A 21,925-nucleotide genomic window follows, 5' to 3' on the forward strand; every position below is an offset into this window, starting at 1 on the left:
TGTACCCTGCTCTGTCAGATCAGCACAGGAAAATGGCCTTGGCTTGGCTTGCCCTCTTTCTGTCCTGTGTCCTCAGGCACATGGGGATCCTGCCACTGACAGGATGCCACAGATTTTGTCATTGCAAAAGCAAAATACTCAGAACCAGATCACTTAGGGTGAAGTGCTCATGGGAGAATGAGTTCTCTGAGCTGAGACTCAAACACGTGTCTGGGGCATTTCCTCTTCCTCCCTTCAGTCTTTCCTTCCTTCCACCATCCACCACTACTCATCACCTATCCATCCTTCCACTCGTCCATCCACCTGTCTGCCCATCCATCCACCTACCTGTCCATCCACCTGTCAATCCATTTGTCACCCACCCATCATCCATCCATTCACCCAATATTCTCAGGCCTCGTATTTGTTGCTGGGACATAATATTAAATAGAGGCAGGCAGCATTCCAGCCAGAGAACACGGCTGGGGCTAGATAAACCTGGAGCTGTCTGCTGGACTGGCACCCAGTGGTGCCAAATAGTTCCTAAGTAATAACTGCATAGCACAGTCTTGGCACTGACGTGGCCATCAGTCAAGTCTCCTATGATTAGAATGTTAGTCAGTGAGGCTGGAGCATGGGGAGGAAGGTGGGAGACTGGGGTGGAGGGCCTGGGACCTGGAGGCTGAACGGCCAGAATGGGTGGCAGGCAGTGGCAGCGGGTGCAGAGGGATGTAGGAGGCTGGGTTCCAAGGCCAGGGCTGGTGCAGGGCAGGCCCGTGGACCAGATTGGGGAGATCAGTAAGTCATGGGCTCGCAGACGAAAGCCAGATGTTCCACTAAAAATAACTAAATATGTAATTTTTGTGCTAAATCAGATAGCATCTTCAGTTGGATTCCTGTGCATGTGGGCGAGTTGTATCAAGTACCAGAGATTTAAAAGCACATATTGGGGGCTGGAGGGAGGTGGGAGCGGAGAGCATTTCACATACAGAGGCTGGGGCCCTGGTGATTGGGGACAAGGCCTCCATTGTGAGGTTCTCAGGGAAGCGTCTCCACGGTCAGCTCAGCAGGATCCACTCTCCAGGAGCAACAGGCAAGGCAACTAGAGCAAGAGGCAAGGCAAGTAGCGGGGCGGGGGGAAGGGCGCAGGGTGCTGAAGGAATGCAGGGCGGGGTGGCTCCCTGAGGTGAGGGAGGGCTGGGCTTATTGGGGAGATGGGAGGAGTTCATGTAGAAGCAGAGAAAATGTTAGTGGCTCAGTGTGTTCGACTCTTTGCGACTCCTTGGCCTGTGGCCCTCCAGGCTCCTCTGTCCATGGGATTCTTGAGGCAAGAATACTGGAGTGGCTTGCCATGCCCTTCTCCAGGGGATCTTCCCGACCCAGGGACTGAACCAGGGTCTCCCTCATTGCAGGCAGATTCTTTAACCGTCTGAGCCACCAGGGAAGCCATGTAGAGGCTGGTATCTGGGAGCAGGCGAGTGAGGGGAGGAGGAGAAGCGGCTGTGGTGGCCAGGAGTGACTGTCCTGAGAGCACGGGTGGGTGGGATTAGGAGCCAGTGAAGCAGAAAGGGTCACTTGGTGTTTCCCAAAGTGTGTCCCACAGAACACTAGCTCCATAACTTCCCCATTTAAAAGGGTTCCAGAACAGGTTAAATTTGAGAAGCACTGGCTTGACCACCATCCATGGTGTCCCCTACTGGAGTGATGCTGGGGGCCAGGGCACTCCAGGTGGCTGGCCTCGCTGTTCCCAAACTCATTTCCTCAGAAGCTGGGGTGATTAGGCTAAATGTCAGCAAAGACCTCTGGAGGTTCTCGCTGCTCCAGTGAGATACAGTCGGTGCATGAAGGAAGGATGGGGCAAAAGGGCAGGCTTGGGGCACTTCCCTTCCCCTCACATGCTCGGACGGCCTGCCAAGGATGCTTCTGAGGATCAGAGCTCCCTGATGGCTCAATGGTAAAGAATTCACCTGAAGTACAGGAGCCGCAGGAGACCGGGTTTCAATCCCTGGGTGGGGAGATCCCCTGGAGGAGGGCATGGCAACCCACTCCATTATTCTTGCCTGGAGAATCCCATGGACAGAGGAGCCTGGTGGGCTACAGTCCGTAGGGAGGCATTGAGTCAAATATGACTGAAGCGAGTTAGCATGCACACAGCATGAGGAAAATAGTCCGATGAGGCAACTTCACCCACCTTCTCCACCAGCTGTGGGGCTGCGGCTCTGGGACCCTGCACCCCTGCCCCTTGCTGGCCCCAGGACTCCCGACCCCAAGGAGCGGGCTCCCGGGTCTGCACACCTACCTTCCTGTCGTTGAACTCCACGTTGTCCCCTTCGTAGTCTCCCTGCCAAGAGAGAAAGGCTTTTACTGTCCTGTGACCCTTCCACAAGGCAGGTGGGCTTGTCCCAGGAGAGAACCTCGTACAGTGTGCAAGGGCGCCCAGGTCCCCTCCTCCTATGATAACAAGCGCCATGAGCCCCGGGCTGTCCTGCCTGCCCTCCCTCCACTCCCAGAAAGCCTGAAGCGCCTTCCCCCCGATGTAGAGATGATACCCAGGAAGGGCAAGCAGTCAGTCCCTTGGAACTGGTGACACAGAGAAAAGAGGCTTCGGGGGCTGGAAGGATGGTCAGTGAACATCCCGTCCTGCCAGGGGGTGTCCTGCTGTTTTGCCCCAGGCCCCACCTGTGTGGTGCCCCTCTCCCTCTCAAGAAGGATGCACCTCAAGGTGTCCCTCTCTCAAGTGTCCCAGGAAGGATGCTGAGTTAGATCGGTGAGGCCAATGTCCTTATCCTACAGATGGCAACACCGGAGCTCAGAGGAGCACACGGACTTCCCTGGGAGAGACGCGAGATGTGGTCAGACCTGGGACTTGGATCCAGGTCTCCAGTCCCAGCAGAAAAGAGGGAGGGCCTAAAAGTCAAAAGGGAGCCTAGTTTCCCAGACGGGTGACAGACGAATAGAAGTGTGGGAGAGGCTGGGCCTAGGGGGTCCTGGTGCCTGCTCCACTTACCAGCTCCTTTCACGAGCCCCACCAGCCCAGCTAGCCCCTTCCAGTGGTGAGAACGTGATCACCAGACAGACCACTAATGCCCGTGGTCTCTGAATGAAGATGCTCTGGGAGCAGTTTAACCAAATTCCCCTCAGTCTTTAGGCACTGCCCCTCCACCCGCCCACCTCAACCTTTATGCCTCCCCAGTGCTTTCCCCTCTTGGCTGAAATGGCCCCAGGACTCCAGGAGCACCCCATTTCCACAGAGGTCAGTTAGTTGGTGACCTGGAAGGGGGCAGTTGCCAACCAGGAAGGAAGCCAAAAAGCTGTCCAGCAGCAGCTGAAATGCCAAGTCCTTCTCCGGAGTTGAACGCCAGTTACGGGTCGGAAGGCTCTTCCTTCATCCTCCACACACAGTCATAACTGGTTGTTGTCTGGTTGGCCATGACCCAGAACCTGGTCTGACGGATGGGTGCTCTTGCTGAATGAATGAACAAGTGAGGCCCTGGAGGGGGTGCGGTGCTCCGGGCCACGTACTGAGATGCGACCCAGCACAGCTCAGGGGTGAGAGGCTGATGGTGAGACCCATACACGCACAGGAGTCTGCCCCCTGCCAGAGGCTAAGGTGCAGCCTCAGTGCAGCCAGCATCCTCTATTTAAGGCATGGGGTCCATGGGGCTCCATTCAGAAGGATTTATCGCCCCAAATATTTGAACCTCAGCTTCAGCACTTAATGGTGTGTGTGTCCATCGGCTACACGGAAAATTCATGGACGGAAAATCTCATATTCCCTCGAGATGACCGAGGTCCATTATCTGGCTGGAAAGAACCCTGGAAACAGAGCCAGTATCTGGGCTCCGCCCCTTGGCTGTGTGCCCCTGGGCAAGTTGAAGAATGGCTGCGGTCTCAGTTTCCCCGTCTGTAAAGTGGGAACAGTCCCCACATGATGGGCTTCCCTACTGCCCTGTCAGGTACAAAGATGATGATGCAAGAGGAATTTCCAAGATACAGATCTTGGAAGGGCTTTGTGTGTGCCGCGTGGATTAGTCAGTCTTTAAACTACGGTGAGAATCCGTTCCTAAGACAAATGTAGCAGCCAAGCCTGAGAAGCGGAGGTGCGTCGGCCTCCAGGGAAGGTGGAGGTGGTTGTGCAATGGGGGGTGGAAGAGCCTGTCAACCACATCTGTCTTCTGGCCCCTGCTCCCTAACAGGGGTGCTGTGTGACCTTGGGCAAGTTGCTAAACATCTCTGAGCCTTCGTGTCTGCACCAGATTAAATGAGATAAAGCTCCTACTAAACATGGTTCTTTGCATACAGTTAAGTGCTCAGAAACATTAATTTCTCCCCTTTCCCTTTCGAGACTTAAAGGGCTGAATCTAGCAGGCAGGGAGGCCCTGAAATGTTTTGGCTCTGTCCCTGACCTCTTGGTAGGGGTGATCAGCTGGAAGGCCATGCAGGGATATGTTCCTGGTGCCTGTGGGGTGGAGCAAACCTGAGAGGCACCAGTGGGGTGGATGAGTGAGGCCCCTTCTTGGGAGGAACCTGTGGATCTGAGCCTGGTCCTGGAAACATTTATCCAGCAATAGGTCAATTGTCAAGACCACTTGACTTCATTCCACACCGCATTTACTGAGTACGTAGGAGGTGCCACAAGTGCAGCGAATGACAGCCAAACAGTGTTTGCTTAGTGGAACCGAGAGCAGGCAGGCCCAGAGAGGAAAGGAGGACTCAGCCGTGCGGGGGAGGGGAAAAGGCAGGCTCTCCCGGCAGTCGCTCTATCTGCCCTGGGCGAGGGTCTCAGCAGAGAAGGCAGAAGAGCATTGCAGGCAGAAGGAACAGCAGGAACAGAGGCACAGAGATGGGAAAGGAGGATGGGCTGATCCCCAACCCCCCCCCCCCAGTGAGTGACAAGGGGGTGGCGGCAGCTCGGCTAAGCATCCTTCCTTCTAGGTCAGCAGTCTGGGGTGGATGGCCCTTTGCTGTCTGACCCTCTCTGTTTGTCCAACCCAGTGTCTCACTGAAAGCCCTCCCATTTCTGTATTCCCATCAACATGCTCTGCAGCTCTGGCAACTGGACAGGGCGGGCATTATTCCTGACTTGCAGATGGGGGTGCTGGGGCTCAGAGGGGACCTGGGCTGCCTCCAATCAAGGCCACAGAGGAGGGAGTGGCCAGGACTAGAATCCGGGTCCTTGGACCCCCAAGCCTGCCCCCCTTTTCTCCTAGCCTCTGCAGTAACACACATTTGGAAAGATCCAGAGATCCTCTGTCCGGGGTTCCCACACTGCTCAGGCCCCATGGCCCATCCCCAGTGCCCTGCTGAACTCTAGTCCCTGTTTCCATGGAGACAATAAGAAGAGACTCCTCTTTCTCTCCATCGCAAGCCAAGACAATGCGGCTGTGGCCACAGGCTATATTTGTCAGGGGGTACCAGTGGGATTTGGAGATGTAGCTTAGGAAACTGGCCACTGGCTCTGCAGAAGCAGATACACGAAGAGCTCTGGCCAATCTGCCAGAGCCCAGCGGGGCAGCGGGTGGGGGTGGGGAGACCGAGCTGGCGCACAGTTCTTGTGAAGCAGCTGGCCTGAAGTTCAGATACACCTGGGGCAGAGTTGCTGCCATAGTGCCCTTGTCCTGGAGGAATGGTTCAGTGAGAAAAGATGGCTCTGCGTGTAAGTCTGGTCCCACCTGAGGGAACCAGGAAGGGCTGTGAGCCGGTGACGTTTTTACAGGAGTGCCAAAGCAGGAAGCCCAGACCGCAGGACGATAAGAGCTCCCTGGGGGAGCTTTGGTGTGGTGTGGTCCTGGGGACCTGGGGACTCAAATGACGCACTGAGATGGACAGCGTGGGTCCAGGTTACTTACATCATGCAAGGGGTAGGCCGCCGAGTAGACACCATTGGCCAGCAGGCTCGTGATGCCTTGAAAATAAAGGCAGAGAGATGGTTATGGACCAGTCATGTTTCCTGTGGCTCCGGGTTCCATCAGAGAGGTCCCAGGACTGTCTCAATCATTGAGAATTTTTTCAAAGCAAGCCACACCTGGCCGCACAGAGCCCGGCCACCTTTCTGGGGTTTCCTCCCCGGGTTTGACTGGGAGATGATAAAAACATGCTCTGTTGGCAGAATTAGAAAGACAGAGAGGAAACCCCAAGAGGAAGTAACACCTGGGAGGAAGGAGGGACCCCCAAACCTGCGATTCACCAGCTACCCCCACCTGCTTGAGGGCAAGCCTGCAGATGAATGAGGGAAGTGGAATGTAAGTGGTTAGAGAAGCTGAATCATGAGAAAAATATGGATGGGAAAATTGATGGTGTCAGAAAACACACATACAATTTGGAATTAGATTTTAGGTTGATTGGAAAAGCTGAAGAGGAGGCCTGCGGGCCCCACGTGGGGCAGAGGCACTTACCGTATCTATCACACTTGCGCCTCTTATTTAAAAGGGCAGAGTCCTTCTTTCTTCCCTCTCCTTGCCCTGTTTATACATCCGGCTATTAGTTATACATGAATGAGGCCCCGAAAGGATCAAAGCTGTGTCTGGGGGGCAAGGTGTTCATTTTTGCCATCCAGTGCTCCTGGGGGGCAGTGGAATGATGGCCGGGCCCCAGTTTGCTGCTCTACGCCCTGCACTGGAAGCAGGATAAACATAGCCACACCTGCACCTCCCAGAGTCCAGAGGTGTGGACTCAGATGCCCAGCTCCAGAGTAAGGGGGGAAGGCAGAGCCTGGCTGTGCATGGGGACTGGGGTTCTTGGAGATCTGATCTGGGGGAGACAGAGCTGCCCAGGAGTTTCTATGAAGCCCTTTGCTGGTCACAGAACCCTCCACCTGGCCTAAGAGCCGTTCTAGGTAGTAAGTGGGTCAGACATTTCAGTGGCCTGGTTGTCCCACTTATGACTACTCTGCTCTGGCACGGGTGGCAAAGTCCTTCTGTGAAATCTATTTAGAAATAGGCCATCTCCTCAGCTAGTGATTTGGGCTGATCAGGGCACTTGAGGACGCTTGGAAACCCAAAGCAGAGTAAGGTGGGGGCATGTGGCCAAAATCCCCTGGCTGGAAAGTTCAGCTATGATAAAACGTGAAGGAGGGGCCTGATTTATCGTCCCCAGAGCTCTCTCAACACTGTGCTGCCACAGGGTCTTTGCACAGGCTGTGCTCTCTATCTGGAAGGCCCACCTCTCTAATACCACCTCATCAGAAAGACCACTGATCGCCGATTCTAAATCCCCCCTCACTACCCAGCCCCTTCAACCTGCAAGATGATGTTCTGGTTTACCTGGCTCTCTCTGATCTGTCTCCTTCCTCCAGAGCAGAAACTCCCTGAGGGTGGGGTCCTACCTGACCCAGAGGCTAGTGGGTAACAGACCCCATCTATGAATCTGGAGGTCAGGAGGGCTTTCAGACAAGGTGCCAATGTGGAATGGGGAGCAGAGAAGGACCATCTGTCTGCTCTGTCACTGTTGCTGGGAACCAGCCCCACCATGGAACTTGCCAGAAGACAGAGACAGTTCCCCCCGACCAGGATGGCCTGGTGTGGGGTCGGCTCTGGGTGAAAAGGGCCCAACCCTGAACTCTGCAAATCTTCACAGCAACCACACAAATCTTCACCAGCAGGGACCCCCTGCATTTAGTCACTCAGTCACGTCTGACTCTGCAACGCTATGGACTGTAGCCTGCCAGGGAGACTGAGGTCAGAGACGCATCGCTGGGGCTGCTGCTGCTGCTAAGTCGCTTCAGTTGTGTCCAACTCTGTGCGACCCCATAGAAGGCAGCCCACCAGGCTTCCCCGTCCCTGGAATTCTCCAGGCAAGAACACTGGAGTGGGTTGCCATTTCCTTCTCCATCGCTGGGGCTAGACCCATGCTTCTCCCACCTCTGGTGGCCTGGGTCACCCTGGAGGATCTTGCTCCATCAGACACTGGGCTATGGGGTCAGTTTTCCTGGCTTCCTCTTGACTCCTGAATTCCCCCCTGCCCAGTGACTTAGGACACAGGCTTAGAGATTTCAGTCCCAGGAGGGTGGCCCTGTGACCATTGGCCACACACGGCAGGTGACATGCACCCACCTGACCCTGGAGGTGGCATCCTCTCCCCTCCCCCGCATCCCAGGCCTGCCCCAGGCTTCAGCCGAGAGCATCTCACTCCGGCCTCCACCCCCCCCCCCCAGGAAGCCAATAGGGAAGGGGGTCTCCCGTGGTGCATAGGCTCTTACCAGACCCTCCCCGCACCCCTGAACCCCAGCCACGAAACTTCAGACGCTTCTAGAGCATGAAGGACTGTGCTGTGAGCTCAGCTCTCAGTGGTCGTAAAACAGCTTCAGGAGAAGCAAGGAAAGGCTGGGGAAAGGCGTCCCTTTGTCCTGAAATGATTTGCTTTAGCAAATTCAGCCCGGGCTGTGGGCAAGGGATCCTCATGGGGAGAGGGTTCCCTCTGCACGCTTTGGTCAGAAAGGTTTTGCACCTGTGGTTCAGATGTTCTGTAAACTGGTACCCGAGGAGCCCAGCGGCAATGGTTTTGTGGCAGGTTCTGCATCCAGGCACCCCTTCCAGCAGGGCTGCAGCCCGGGGTGGAAGGCGGGGGAGGCACCTTCTAGGCTGCATGTGTGTCTGGCAAATGGCTGAGGATGGTGCCCCCACAGGAACCCTAACAATCTCCTCTTGGACTGACATGGTCAAGAGCAGGGTGAGACCCCTTGGCGGCCCCTTCAGTTTCCCGCAGGCAGGATTCACTGCCTCTGCTAGGAGAGGTGCCTCAGGCCACCGCCGATGCCTCCAGCCAGAGATGAGAATCCTTTGGTGCTTAAAAGAGCCGTAAAACCGCCTTGTGGTCCTGGAACGGCTCTCCTGCCTTGAAATGGTTACATAGGCTTAAATCAAAACTCTCTGGAAAGCCCCAGCCCAGCTGCCCAGCACCCACAGAAAAGGTGGGGAGGAAGATCACACAGCGAGACGAGTGCTGATCTCAAGCCCCAAGCACGCCCTTACCCATGCTGTACTTGGCCTTCGTACACGTTGTTCTCTTCAGGATTTCGTAGACCTGTGGTGGAGACAGGGGCGGGGGCCGCAGTTACTCCATTGAGGGTTGCTGGGAAGGGAGGTGGTCACTGATGGGCCTCCCGCGCCCCCCTAGGATGGTGTCAGGACAGGTCACCTTGAAAGGCCCTTGCCGAGCTGGTGCCCAGGGGTATGGGCGTCCAGTGCACGGCATGTTTCTGCCCCTCCGGCTGAGAGGTGAGTTGGAATTCAGAGGTGTGAGGGCCCTGCCCATAGGACCGCTCCCTGATGTGGCCCTGGATGTTCTAGAGACTCAAGCTCCTTTCAGTTCAGTTCAGTTGCTCAGTCATGTTCGACTTTTTGCAGACCCCATGGACTGCAGGCTTCCCTGTCCATCACCAACTCCCGGAGATTGCTCAAACTCACGTCCATCAAGTCAGTGATGCCATCCAACCATCTTTAACAAATTACTTCACTTTGATCCTTGGGAGCCCAGGCCTGGGGGGTCTGCCTGTCTGCATTTGAGTCCTTGAAGCTGTGGGGTCTTGGGCCAACTACCTTGTGCCCTGAGCCTCAGTTTCCCCATCTGCAGAATGAGATGAAAAGAACTGACCCTGCACCGTAGGTGTTCGGGTCAGAGCACTCCAACCCCTCGACACCCCCGAGGTCCTGCATCCCAGTGCCCCTCAGGCCCTGAGGCGTCTGACTTCTGTTCACCTGCCCAGCTCTGTCCCAGCAACCTGGCCTCCTGTCTGCCCCTCACTCACTGGCCCTCTCCTGGGACCCCAGGGTGTTCACCCTGGCCATTCCTTTCACCAGAAACGCTTGTCCCCCAAGAGCTAAGTGCCTGCAGGGCCACCTTAACTAACAGGCAACCGAGGAGCCATGGTCCCACTGCTCCACCTTCTAATTTTGCTCTCTCTTCCCCTTTCTTTTCGGCTGTACCTCGTAGCTTGTAGGATCTCAGTTCCCCAACCAGGGACTGAACCCTGGCCCCAGCAGTGAAAGTGTGGCATACTAACCACTGGATTGCCAGAGAGTTCCCTAACTCGGCTCTCTCGTCCTGGATCCCTCCACACTTGCCAAGTATCAACGTTGCCTCTCCCTTCCCGCTTGTCTCGAGAAGACACCAGGTGCTCAGCAACTGACTGATGAGTGAATGAATGAATCACCCAGTGAGCTGGCTCCCTCCCTGGCACTTTCTGAATCTCCTCGGTGGCCTCATCCTGACCTTGCTGCTTCTACCATAATCACCTCTTCCCTTCCACATGCAGTTACAGCCCTGGTTCACCATCACCACTATGACCCCATATCCACCCTCTTCCATGTCTGGCCACTGGTGGTGATTTTTTTAGGACCTTGCTCCGCAACCATCTATGGCTCCCTAGTGCCTACAGGCTGGAGATTCAAGTCCCAAGACCAGCATCTCTGGCCCTTCCCCATGGTTCCCTGATGATCCTGGCTCCTACCCACCTGCACACTGGGCTGCCCCAGTGCCAGGAGCACAGGGAAGGAGGCAGGAAGGACTGTCATAGCCTTGTCTAGAATGACGATGGGTCTCTGAGACCATAGGATCGAACTAACCATGGGCAGAGTTCTGAGTCACCAAAGAGTTTCTCTGGCGCATCGGTGGTTCACAAACTGGCCTTCAAGGTCTCCGGGAAACAGTGACCCCCACCCCAGAGGTAATCAGAGTCAAGGATGATTCAGCTAACCCCTACTGGCTCTGGCAGAATAGCTTTCTGTGACTTGGGGATGAATTCAATTATAAAGCAGATCCTAAACAAGATGGGGCCCAGAGCCTTCATTCACATATGCCCCCCAACCTCGGGCCACCTCCTGACAACAAGAATGAATTTACAAATTTACACCCTACCCTTGCAGGAGCATCCTGGTGATTCCCGGTAATATAAAACCGGGGCACACATACATCTGGAAATGGCAGGTTTCCAGGTCTCCCCACTGGCCATTCCTATCCTCCCTCATCCCAAAATGACAAAGAAAAAAAATGAAACCATTCAGGTTCAACTGGGTCCAGTTCTCTGAAGCAGTCAGTGGCCAAGAGGAAGTTACCTCTCTTGGAAACATATCAACCCCAAACTACACCGGCCGCCGGCATTTTTGCATAAATGAATTCCTCCTTGTTTATTCTAATGAGGTTGAATTTCACCAATAACACAATCAATAATAACAGTAGGCCCTGCATCCAGGTCACCCTCGGTGGGAGCACAAGGCAGCCCTTTCAGCAGGAGGCCGCCACGGAAGCCGCCAGGCTGGGAGGGGACACTGAGTGGATGGGACCTGGGTCTGTCTGTCCAGGCATTGGCCCGAGCTCCCCATGCCAGGGCAGCATGCATGGTGCCTGTCCTGTGCCTGGTGCCTGCCAGCCTCGACATACAGCTGTGAGGGGCAGCTGTCTGCTCAAGGTCAAGCGGCTGCCTGCTCTCTGCCCTGCCCCTCTTCTCGCCAGGTTGGGAAGAGAGAAAAGCAGCGGCTTGGCCGCCAGGTTAATCCTTGTTTAGATAGAAGTTGGGTCCCGAGCTGGGCACAGCCCAGCATGGCTGGTGGACAAGTTGGTGGCTGCTGGATAAACATTAAACCAATACCTGGAGTAGTGCAGAGTTGCCTAGTCAGATTTCAAGTCACAGTTTGCTCGTCTGGCAAAGCCCTGGAAATCTAGCCCCAACCCTCATGCCTTTGTCTGCACCACACCATCAGTCCCACCTGGCCGGCCTGCTCAGAACCCTCCAGGCAGAGAGGAATGTACAGATTCCATAAGGGCAGCGGAAAGGAGGTAGGAGAGGTGCGGGGAGCCGCGAACACACGGGAACATTCTGGAATAACCTGCGGGGTCTGGAGTCCCTCTGCCTCCTTCCTGCGGATCCATCCGTTTTTCCCCTGGGCTCCTCACAGCCAGCTGGTTTTATTATTCTCATTATTTCCATCACAGACAATTAGCGTACCCCCACCCAGAGGAATTTAGCTGAAATGAAATTATCATCCCATTTCCCGGGGGCCACCTTGCTGAGGAGCTGTGGATTCCCATGAGTGAGTGATACTTACTATCGTGCTCCGAGTTTTGCTGTCGAAAAAGGAATCCTTGTCAGACAGATCAAATCTGTTGAAATATTGGGGAGAAAAAAGAGACACAGCTCATTGGAGTTAGCTCTCCTGGTTTCCAAGGCCCTAAGGGGTCACACTACCCCTGTGAACGGTGACCGTGAAATCGGCAAAGCTCAGTCCGCCTGCTGGGTGTGACCCAACCCTGGATGTTTGGAAGATCTGTCTCATCCTCACCCACTGGACTCACACGGGGTCATGGTGTGGGTAGGGGAGGTGATCCTAGCAGCAAATGTGGACAGACCCCCCTCTTCAAGGACACCCTCAGGGGGCAATTTCACTTCTGCTTCAGTGACACCAGGGCGACCATACTCTTGGATATTTTAACATTTGAGACAGTCTCACTGTAATTCCCAAATGGTTTTGGTCCTAAGGTCTTGGGACACACAGATGTCTTAGGGCTAGAGGGCAAAGGGACATGTCTGGAATGTATCACCCACTCCCCAAGACAGTCAGGGTTGAGCTGGGGAGGGCTACTCGGGGTGGGGGTGGCCCAGAGCCTGGAGGAGAGCCAGGCCTGCAAGACGGGGTGTCGAGGGAGGCAGCGGGGGCATAGCCGAGGGAGGCCGGGGCCCTATGCGCGGTGGAAGGCGGGTGTCTCCCTCTCATGCCTGGAGGCCTGGGGCCTGGAGCTGGAGGGGGAAGCTGGGCTAGGGCACTTCCTCTCTCTCATGTCTGATCCCCAGCAGGACTGGGAAACAGCGATGAAGCATGTGGCCCTTGCCCTATGACTAACGCCCAGGCCAGAGCAGAAGCTCCAGTTCTGAGCCGAGGCCCAGTTCTGTGGGTCCCATGGGACGAGGGGTGTCCAGGGGCCTCCTACTCCCCACAGCTTTGTCATCCTAACCCCACAGGATTCCCAGACTCCAAACTTTCTATTCCTACTCCCGCCCATGCTCCAGCTCTGCCCATTGAGGCTGTGCAGCTGCCAATGACCCAGGTGGCTACACCCCACTGCCCGTCAGGAGTGGGGGAGGAGGGAAGGTTCCAGAAGAGGTGCAGCCCTGCCAGCCCCGCGCCCCCCTTGCTAGCTGCAAGACCTGGGCCCCAGAACTCCGGCTAGTGGGCTGCTTTCCAATTCTCAGCTCCCAGAGCTCGGCAGACTTCAGGGGCTACAGTCAACCTTGCCCAGTTCCTCAGAACACTTCCTGAGAGGGATGGAGTCAGGCAGGGAGGGGGCCCAGGCTTGCACTCACTTGGGCCTGTGCTAGTTTTCCTAAGTGTCACCCAGCAGAAGAAGAGATTTTTGTCCCCTTAATTCCTCAGTTCATAGTGACCTCGGAGTTTATTTCCAGGGCCCCTTCTGTGCTCAAGAACCACAAGCTCTTATGGGAATATGCTCCAGGGGCTGAAGTGGCCACTCCTTTGGGTGGGGCAGGGATGGAGAATTCTGGTTGGTCCTGCAGACTGTATCATTAGGCAAGTCCAGCGTGGGGTGGTGTCACCAAACAGCAGGCCCCGCCCTCCCCGGGAAGGGGTGGGCAGGTGGGGCCCCCACTTACAGGTGCTGCTTCTCCCGGGAGAAGGGGTAGGAGAGCCTCTTGGTGGTCTGGGGTCTGTGCTCCGCCACCTTAGGCTGGATGGGGTCTGTGATCTTCTGGAGCACAGAGTTGATCTTCTTGAGGAGGCCACGAGTCTCGCTGATGTGATACAGCTGCGGACCAGGCAGGGCAGGGGGTATGTTATCTGCTGAGCCCTGACCCCGGGCATCTCTTCTGAGCTGGTCGGGGAGGCAGCCCCTCCCCGCCTTCCACCCCGCCCCTGGAGCTGGCTGGCCTGGGAACAGGGGGTGGGGATGGGCCAGGATGCCTCCTCCACGCCTGGGGTTTTCTGAAAGCTCAAAGTTTCAGGAGATCCCAGCCAAAAGGGCAATTCTAGTACATTCCAGGGAACTTCCCCCAACTTTGCATTTGTTTAAAAAGAGGCAATCCAAAGGATGCTAGTGGATTTGAGAAGCTGGGAGCTGACATTCCTGAGAACAGTTTCACTCTCCACTCACAAGAAAACCCTGAGGCCTCCCTGAGCTCCTGGGACATACGGGGCTCCCAGCTTGAAGCTGTCGGAGATTAAGAAAAAAAGCGCCAGCAATCCAGAAAGCATAACCACATGAAAGGAGTCTGATGAACCAGCTGAAATACGGAGCATAGGAATGGTGGAGCAGGAGGTTTCCCTGTGTTTGTGTCTGTGAGAAGTTTCCGGGCACCTATGCCATCTCTGTGGGGCCCAGACGGTAACCTCTGCCCTCCCGGGGGACCCTGGAACCCTCCTGCCCTCCTGGGGTGGGGGCAGCTGAAGCTCCCTTGGGCTTTTTCCTAACAACCCAGACCCTCCCGATGTCGTTCTCCTGCCGGCTTCCCTGACAGAGCTGGGGACCCCTTGGAAGCAGAAGCATCATCACTGACCTTCTTTGTCGGCATCTTCAGCTTCAAAAACTCGGCTTCTCGGCACAGCACATTCCAGGGTGCATGGATTTTTACAAATCCAACCCCGTGAATTTTTGTCTAGAAAGAGGGGAGAGGGCCTCAGTCAGCGTGGGTGGATGTTTGGGGCTGAAAACCATTTTTACCTTCAGGGCAACTACTGTTTACAAGATGGCAGCAGGTGGGGCTCCTTCTGCTCATCAACTCTGGGCTCCTCTGATGATGCTCCCTGGCACCCTTAGAACCCCCTGCAGATGGCACAAGAAAGCTGGTGGTTGGGTGGGCCCCTGACATCCCACAGGAGTGATGAATGGGGGGTGGGGCGCGGTGCCTGGAGGGAGGTCCTGACCCCACAACACCTGGGAGGTACTCGGGGGGAGGCTGAGGGCCCCCAAAACAGTCTGAGCCACGAAAGACCTTTCACATCCAAGACTCCAGGCCCTTCGACTGAGGGGGTGTATTCAGTGTCCCCAGGCAGGGCTGAGGAGCTGACAGTGGACAGTCCCCTCCAGGCACCTCTGTGGGTCAGGACACACCACTGGCCGGACCCAATCACCCCCCCCCTCCCCCCTCCCGGTCTGCCAGCTGCCCTGGGTCTGCACTGCCTTTATCCTAATGTGAGTGGGCTCGAGACCGGCCCGTGTGCAAGTCCATCACCCTTAGCTGCTGCGAACTTGGACAGTCACTGCTCTCTGGTCCAGTGCGTCTGAATGACAGGATCAGGCAGCAGAAGGTCACTGAGTGCCGCTGGGCCAGGAACCACACAAGCTATGATAAGAACTTTGAGGACCGACTCCAGTGATAATAGCCGCCTCTCCCTGCCACCCCAGCCCAGCCCGAACCTGACGCGTGATGGGCTGTTCCCTCCGCCCTCCGTGGCGCCGGGCCGCACTCCACTGAGGCACGGGCCGCTCTGCCTGTACTTCTCGGCCCCTAGCCCACCAGGACGGCCGCTCCTGCCGTCCACCCACTGTGCGAGCAGGCAGGAGGGCGGGGGCCCCGCTCTAGGGCCATCTCATCGGTGTACGGGCTGACCGGTGGGGCCGGCGGCAGGCTGAGCCCACTGTGCCCGCCACCTCAGACAGTGATCCCAGTATCAGGGTGGCCACCGCGCTCTCCGCTGCCTGTGGGCCTCTCTGCCGAGAGCCGGGGGACGACCTTGCTGGAGCGGCTGGCACTTCCTCAGATCTGGAAGCTTTCTGGTGTCACACCTTTCTGCCCGGGTGCAGGGGCAGCAAGGGAGGCTCGAGCTATCGTGGCCCCTCTCAGCCACTGGCTGGCACCACAACGGGCCCTTTCCCCAAGCAAGTGACCGTTAGTGAGCAACGGTCCACCAGCGACCGTTAGCGGTCCTGCTCAGCCATTGGTCAGTGCCATGGTAAGCCCCGCCCCTAGCAAGCGGCCATTAATGAGCAACTGTCGACCGGCAACCGTTAGTGGTCCGGCTCAGCCATTGGTCAGTGCCACGATAAGCCCCGCCCCCAAGCCCACGATCATTCGTGATCTTGCTCAGCCATTGGTCAGTGCCATAGGGGGCCCGCTCCCTCCCTCTTATATATAAACGGAGCCCGAATTTGGACTGAGGGAAGATGGTTTTTTCAGACGCTAGTCTGCCGTTCTCGGTTTACTAGCTTTCTGGTTAAAGTCGTTATTCCTTGTTCCAACAACTCATCTCCCCATTTATTGGCCTGTCCTGTGGCGAGCAGAACAAGCTTGGGCTCGGTAATACAATGAGCTCGATGGGGAAGGCAGGACCACTGCTCCCTTCATGGATGGGGACACTGAGGTTTGGAGAGATGAAGTCACCGCCTAGGTTCCTCAGAAAATTAAGACGAGAGCCACCATCTGACCCAGCCATCTCACTTCCGGGTAGCCAGCCCAAGACAATGACATCAGGATCTCGGAGAGACAAGCGCACTCCCGCCTTCTCTGCAGCCTTACTCAGGACAGCCAAGATACAGAGACGTCTAAGTGGATGAGCAGATCAGGAAGGTGTGGGGCATTATTCAGCCATATAAAGAAGGCATTCCCGCCGTTTGTGACAACACAGACAAACCTGGAGGATAGTCTGCTCAGTGAAACCAGTCAGAGCGACAAGCATTGTATGGTATCACTTATGTGTAGAATCAATAAAAGCCGATTTCACGTGCAAGGACTAGAGCAGTGGTTGCCAGGTGCTGGGTCAGGGGGATGGGGAGATGTAGGTGAGAGGGACCAACATTCAGTTGTAAGATGAAGTTCTGAGGACCTAATGAACAGCGGGGTGACCGTAATTAGTAATATGGTATTGTGTACTTGAGAGGTGTTGAGAGACCAAAGCATCCTCACCACACACATGGGTGGACACACACACACACACACACACACACACACACACACACACAGAGTCAACTGTGTGAGGCGATGTGTTGGGCAATCAGTTCATGACGTCTATGGGCATCAAGTCATCACAATGTAGGCTTGAAATACACACAAACTGTATCTGTCAGTGACTCCTTAGTGAGGCTGGGGGTCTAAAATCAGGGCCTGGAACCTTGTAGCTGGTGGGTGTGGGAACCTGGGTTCACATGCAGGCTGTACACATGCTTAATCACAGGTGAGACCTGAAGCAACCCAGCAACTCTCCATTTTTCTTTTCCTGTTTTTCTCTGTTGCCCTTGCCATTTGTGTTTAGCAGATTCCCAGTATCAATGAACAGCATCAATGTAGCAATAATGTTTCCCCATCTAAGGCAGGCGCATGGAACACCAGCACACTCCCCAATTGTCCTGAGATAACTGGGCTGCTGCGTCATAACAAAAAGCAAAGAAACACGACATTCCCCCAGACAGAGCTGCCCGACGGCAGTGGGGACTATGGTCCACCAGACTTCCCAAGGGGACCCCCAGGGACTTAGAGCCCATGCTGGGCCCCCCAGCTTGAGGCCACACTTGCCTTTCCACCATTCTGGGGATCCTGGCAGAAGAAAGCCTGTCCACGAGAGGGGGATGGGGTGGCCGGCCTGTGGGACTCAGGGCAGGACTGACTTGGGTCTGTGCTGGGCTCCATGTCCAGTTACCACCCTTGGAGTGTACAAAGTTCTTGGGATCACTGTAGGTTTTTGGCAAAAAGCAACGGACCCAAAGTCACTTAGGATGGTTTATAAGAAAAAATCCTCAGTGGGCCAAACACATTCACTCAGCACCAGCCTCGGCCCCTGAAATGCAGACTCCTGGTCATCTGTGGCTGTGCTTGCAGCCCGCCAGGGCAAGGGGAGCCTCCCAGACACTGGTTGCCATGTGGGGTTCTTCCCGCACTTTGAGTGAAAGGCTACACACCCCTGGATGAACCCGGCTCTCCCCTCCACCTCTGATGCTGAGGCCCCCATGCCTCCCATGACCAGAGGATCCAGCCTCTCCTGGGGCCTCCGTGTCACTGCACAGGCCTTGTCCATGTGGCCCCAGCAGGCAGGGTGAGTCCTGTGCGGAGCCTCCCAGCTCGCTGGCCTCACTGCCCACATCGGGGCCTTGCAGGAGCACTGCGTGTCCACTGAACAAGTGGATGAGGGCCCCTCACAATGACAGTGACGATGACGAGGAGGAGAAGGTGAAGGGGGCTGATATCCAAGTGTCAGTCCAGATTCAGGCATCTGTGCCTATTAACTCGTTTAACCTCATGACAAGGTTGTGTGTGTGTGTGGGGAGGGGAGGGGGCAGCGGGTCCTGCCACTGTTCTCACCTTGGAACCGCCAAGTTCACTGTCAGTGTCCAAGGGCGGCTGCAGCCACTGGCCACAGACTGGACAGCTTTAACACGAATTAATTCTCCCCCAGTTCTGGAGTCAGAAACCTGTGATCATGGTGTGGGCAGGGCTGAGCTCCCTCCAGAGGCTCCAGGGGAGGGTCCTTCTGGCCTGGTTCAGGCCCTGGGGGACCCCAGGCCTCCCTGGGCTTGTGGCCACATCACCCCGACCTCTGCGTCCATCAGCACAAACCGTCTCCCCTGGGTGGTTCTGTGCCTCAGATCACCCCCTCTTCTCTTCCAAGGACACCTGTCATTGGATTTAGGGTCCACATGCGTCCGGGTGATCTGGTGCAGCGGTCAGTAACTTGCTTCCATTTGCTGAGAACTGTCATCGGACTAAGGGCACCTTTGCAGGCTACAGGATGATGGGCAGCTTTGGGGCCACCACGCAGCGCACCGTGCTGGTCATGAAGCCACAGGGAAGAGCCTCAGTGGGCGTGGTGCAGGGAGCTTTGAAGGAGCAGGGCTCCAGGAGCTCAGTCCTGAGGCTGCCTCAAGAAGACAGGTAGGATCAGGACACTCGGGCACAGGGACCAGATGGGCAGGGCTCAGAGGCATGCTGGTGGGCGTGGGGCTTGCCTGCAGGGAGCCTAGACCTGACATGACGGCCCAGGGCTGGGGGACACAGCACCTGGGTTTGGGAATGGACACATCCCAGCACGGACTAGGGGAGGCATGCCCAGGGGCTCAGGCCAGAGGAGCCCAGATCTTCCTGCTGCCCTCAAGGGGCAGGTCGGATGGGCATAGGAGGGAGCCGTGGTTTAAGCGACCTGGTTCAGAGTCCGGTCTGCCGCTGTGTTGTCTCTGGCGAGTGACTCAGCCTCTCTGAGCCCACCTTTTGCTCCTCTGCAAATCTTTGCCATATGTGACTTGCTTCACAGCTGAGGGGAGTTCTTGGTGCTCTCAGGACCCCTGCCTAGCCCCGTGGCTGGGGCCATTCCGCCTCTCCACGACCTTGAGGCCGCTAAGACCACCCCTGCACAGACTCTCTTTGCCAAGAAGCTGGAAGCTGCTTCCCCTACCCTAGGAAGCCCTGGGGCACCGAGACCCAAGAGGCAGCAACACCTCCAGCCTGGGGACTCCCGGGCGTGGGGCTGACCACAGGGGGCGCTGTGATATATCTGTGGATGGCCCCATACGGCCAACCCTGTCTTTCCTGTTACAGCCCAGGTTTATTTCTGTGCACTCTGCTCAGCCGCACGCAAAGACCCAAAATATATTCCTCTGAGTCCGTGGAGATTTCTCTTGACGGTGGTCAAGAAGCAGTGCCCGGGCCGGCATCCCTGGGAAAACACGCTCTGCTGTTTACGTGAGTGACAGGGTCCCTCCGAGAAAAACATCTGGCAGGATCGGGAAGTCGTGGGACTCGTTGGACGAGGACACATATGGGATGTTTTAAACCTTGGTGCCCGGCCTGACAGCAGTCTGCTCCCGGCGGGAAGAAACCGTGAGACGTCGGTCCCCTCTCCCAGCCGGACGGCCCAGAGCAGTGGCTTCTGTCCAGACAGGCTCCTCGGGTGGGGAGTCTGGGGGCCACACAACCCTGGGGGCCTTGGTGTGGGCATGGGCAGGGCCAAGGGGCTCAGGGAGGGGATGGGGTCAGGGCCCTTGCAATGGACTGCCACCAAATGCTGGACGAAGACAAGAAATACAATAAGAAAACAAATGTCATACCTTAAAGTTGCTAAAGAGCCAAGAAGGCCTAGAAAAGTGACAGGGACTGTGCCATCCAAGTGGGGGAGGGGAGGGGGGAGGCTCGCCCAGCACAGACTGGACAGGGTTAAACCTCCGTTCCCAGCTCAACTCACAGATATGGAGACTTCACCCCAGTCGTTCCTGGCACTTCCCTTTTAGAAGGAAGAAGGGAATCAGAACAAGGAAAAACATCCCTGGTAGGGGGGATTCCTGGTGGTCGAGGATGCCAAGGGCCCCTCTTCGTCCCCACGGCTGCCTGAGCCTGCGTGTGGATGTCACGGTCACCCATCTCTGCTGAAGGGGGGGCTCCGAGGTTGCTGGAAGGCTGGCCTCAGGGAGGCCGAGCATGGGGTCCTTAGATGCCCCCAGAGGGCTCCCGGGCAGCACACCTCCCCAGCCCACCCTGACCCTGTACTGCTGCACCCCCCAGAGGGCCCCGTCACTGCCATCAGGGAATTAGGGGGTGCTGAGTGCTCAGGCCCGGGGGTGGTTGGGGCACCTCCCTGGCATCCTGTGTGTGCACCCCTCCCCAGCTCACGGTCCAGCAGGAGCTGTGGGGAGCATGTGTGCATGGCAGGGACACACAGGACGACTCCCGAGCACCACCGGCCAGGAAGCCCCGGAGCCCCGGCGGGAGGCCTCGGCCGGATGTCTGACCACCACTCAGGCCTGGTCAGCTTGCCCCTCTCCGTGCCCCTGGCTTCCTTAGCTCCAAGGATAATACCACCACCCAGAGGGCCTCTGATGCCAGGGCTGCTCTGCGGGAGGGGTCGTGTTTTCCTTGAATGTGTTCAAGGCACGTGATGCCTGGTCAGTCCCTAATGACCGGGTGCATTCTTGGCAGCCCTGGTGCCTGCCTGCTCTTCCTGTTGGCACCGGGGTCCCACGTGGGTGTGAGCTGGAAGGCTGGTTCCAGGCTGGGTCTATCTGCTTAGCTGACTGACGTGCCTCCCAGGAGGGAGAGGGTCTGGCACGGGGTAGGCCTCATCCCCTCCTTCTCCTGATCGGCACCAGCACCACCTTCCTTCTAGTTCCCTGGGTGGGAAGACAGGGGCCCTTTCTGTGTCACCTGAGCATGTCATCTCACGGGAGTCCAGCTTGATGATATTTGCTGAGTGATGCAGGAGAGCTAGGGAGACAGTCCTTGCTGAGGTCCTACTGTGTGCTGGCCGAGGATTCTCCTGTGGTCCTTCCCTGACCTCTGGCAGCATCCCCAGCTTCACTTTAATACTCATGGACGAGGGGGCAGGCTGGGACCGCCACTGGGGCTGACCCTGACTTGCTCATGCCCGCCCTCCACCTGGACGGCTCCCAGAGGGGACAGGAGAGAGCTCAGTCCCTGGGTAAGGGTCTGCACAGAGGCATTTCTGTGCTGTGGTTCCTGCTGACCATGTCTGTACCTCCCAGGAGGAGCTGTTGTGGTCACTCGGGGGTGCTCACATGGTGCGCTGGCACCAGCATGCCTTCTGCACATCTTGGACGTGATACCCTTGACTGTCTCCAGTGAGCCAGGACCCAGAACGTGGTCTCTGAGGGAGCTGGGGCTGCAGGCCTGGCTGGGGCAGATTTACCCCTCAGCCCTTGGCACAGGGTCTGGCTCCCAAAGCCTGGCTTGTTGAAGGAATAAAAGACACATATTCATTCACAGTGCTGTTCTGATGATGGGTGTGTAGGTTACTCAGATTCACACTCTCATGGAAAACAATTAAAAAGAAAAAAAGAAGACCCAGAGGAGTAACTGCCCAAGATGGGGAGTCTAACAGAAGACTCCTCCCTCCCCATGGAGCTGGACTCCCAGGAGACGACACTTTCATTTGAGCCAGAAGGGGCCTCCCTCCTCCAGCCTCGGGAATCACAAGGAAGGTGGTGTTGGTGCCGAGCAGGAGAAGGAGCAGGTGAGGACCCCAGTGGGTCCAGCCATGTCAGCCCATGACCTTGGTTCAGGGTGGCC

The 21,925-nt window shown here is 56.6% G+C and overlaps 1 protein-coding gene across 1 annotated transcript in view; it reads right to left on the reverse strand.

Annotated features, from left to right (window-relative positions):
- Positions 1 to 21,925, reverse strand: part of ANO1 (anoctamin 1) — a 119,536-nt gene that overhangs the window by 59,369 nt on the left and 38,242 nt on the right. Inside the window, exons 4-9 of the mRNA XM_068978801.1 lie at positions 14,480 to 14,578; positions 13,580 to 13,731; positions 12,021 to 12,075; positions 8,949 to 9,000; positions 5,829 to 5,884; positions 2,279 to 2,320 (exon numbers count right to left, since the gene is read on the reverse strand). Coding sequence (XP_068834902.1) covers positions 2,279 to 2,320; positions 5,829 to 5,884; positions 8,949 to 9,000; positions 12,021 to 12,075; positions 13,580 to 13,731; positions 14,480 to 14,578 — 456 coding nt within the window. The remainder of the gene's footprint in view (positions 1 to 2,278; positions 2,321 to 5,828; positions 5,885 to 8,948; positions 9,001 to 12,020; positions 12,076 to 13,579; positions 13,732 to 14,479; positions 14,579 to 21,925) is intronic.

The sequence above is a fragment of the Capricornis sumatraensis genome, chromosome 8, assembly GCF_032405125.1.
Source record: "Capricornis sumatraensis isolate serow.1 chromosome 8, serow.2, whole genome shotgun sequence".
Taxonomy (NCBI): domain Eukaryota; kingdom Metazoa; phylum Chordata; class Mammalia; order Artiodactyla; family Bovidae; genus Capricornis; species Capricornis sumatraensis.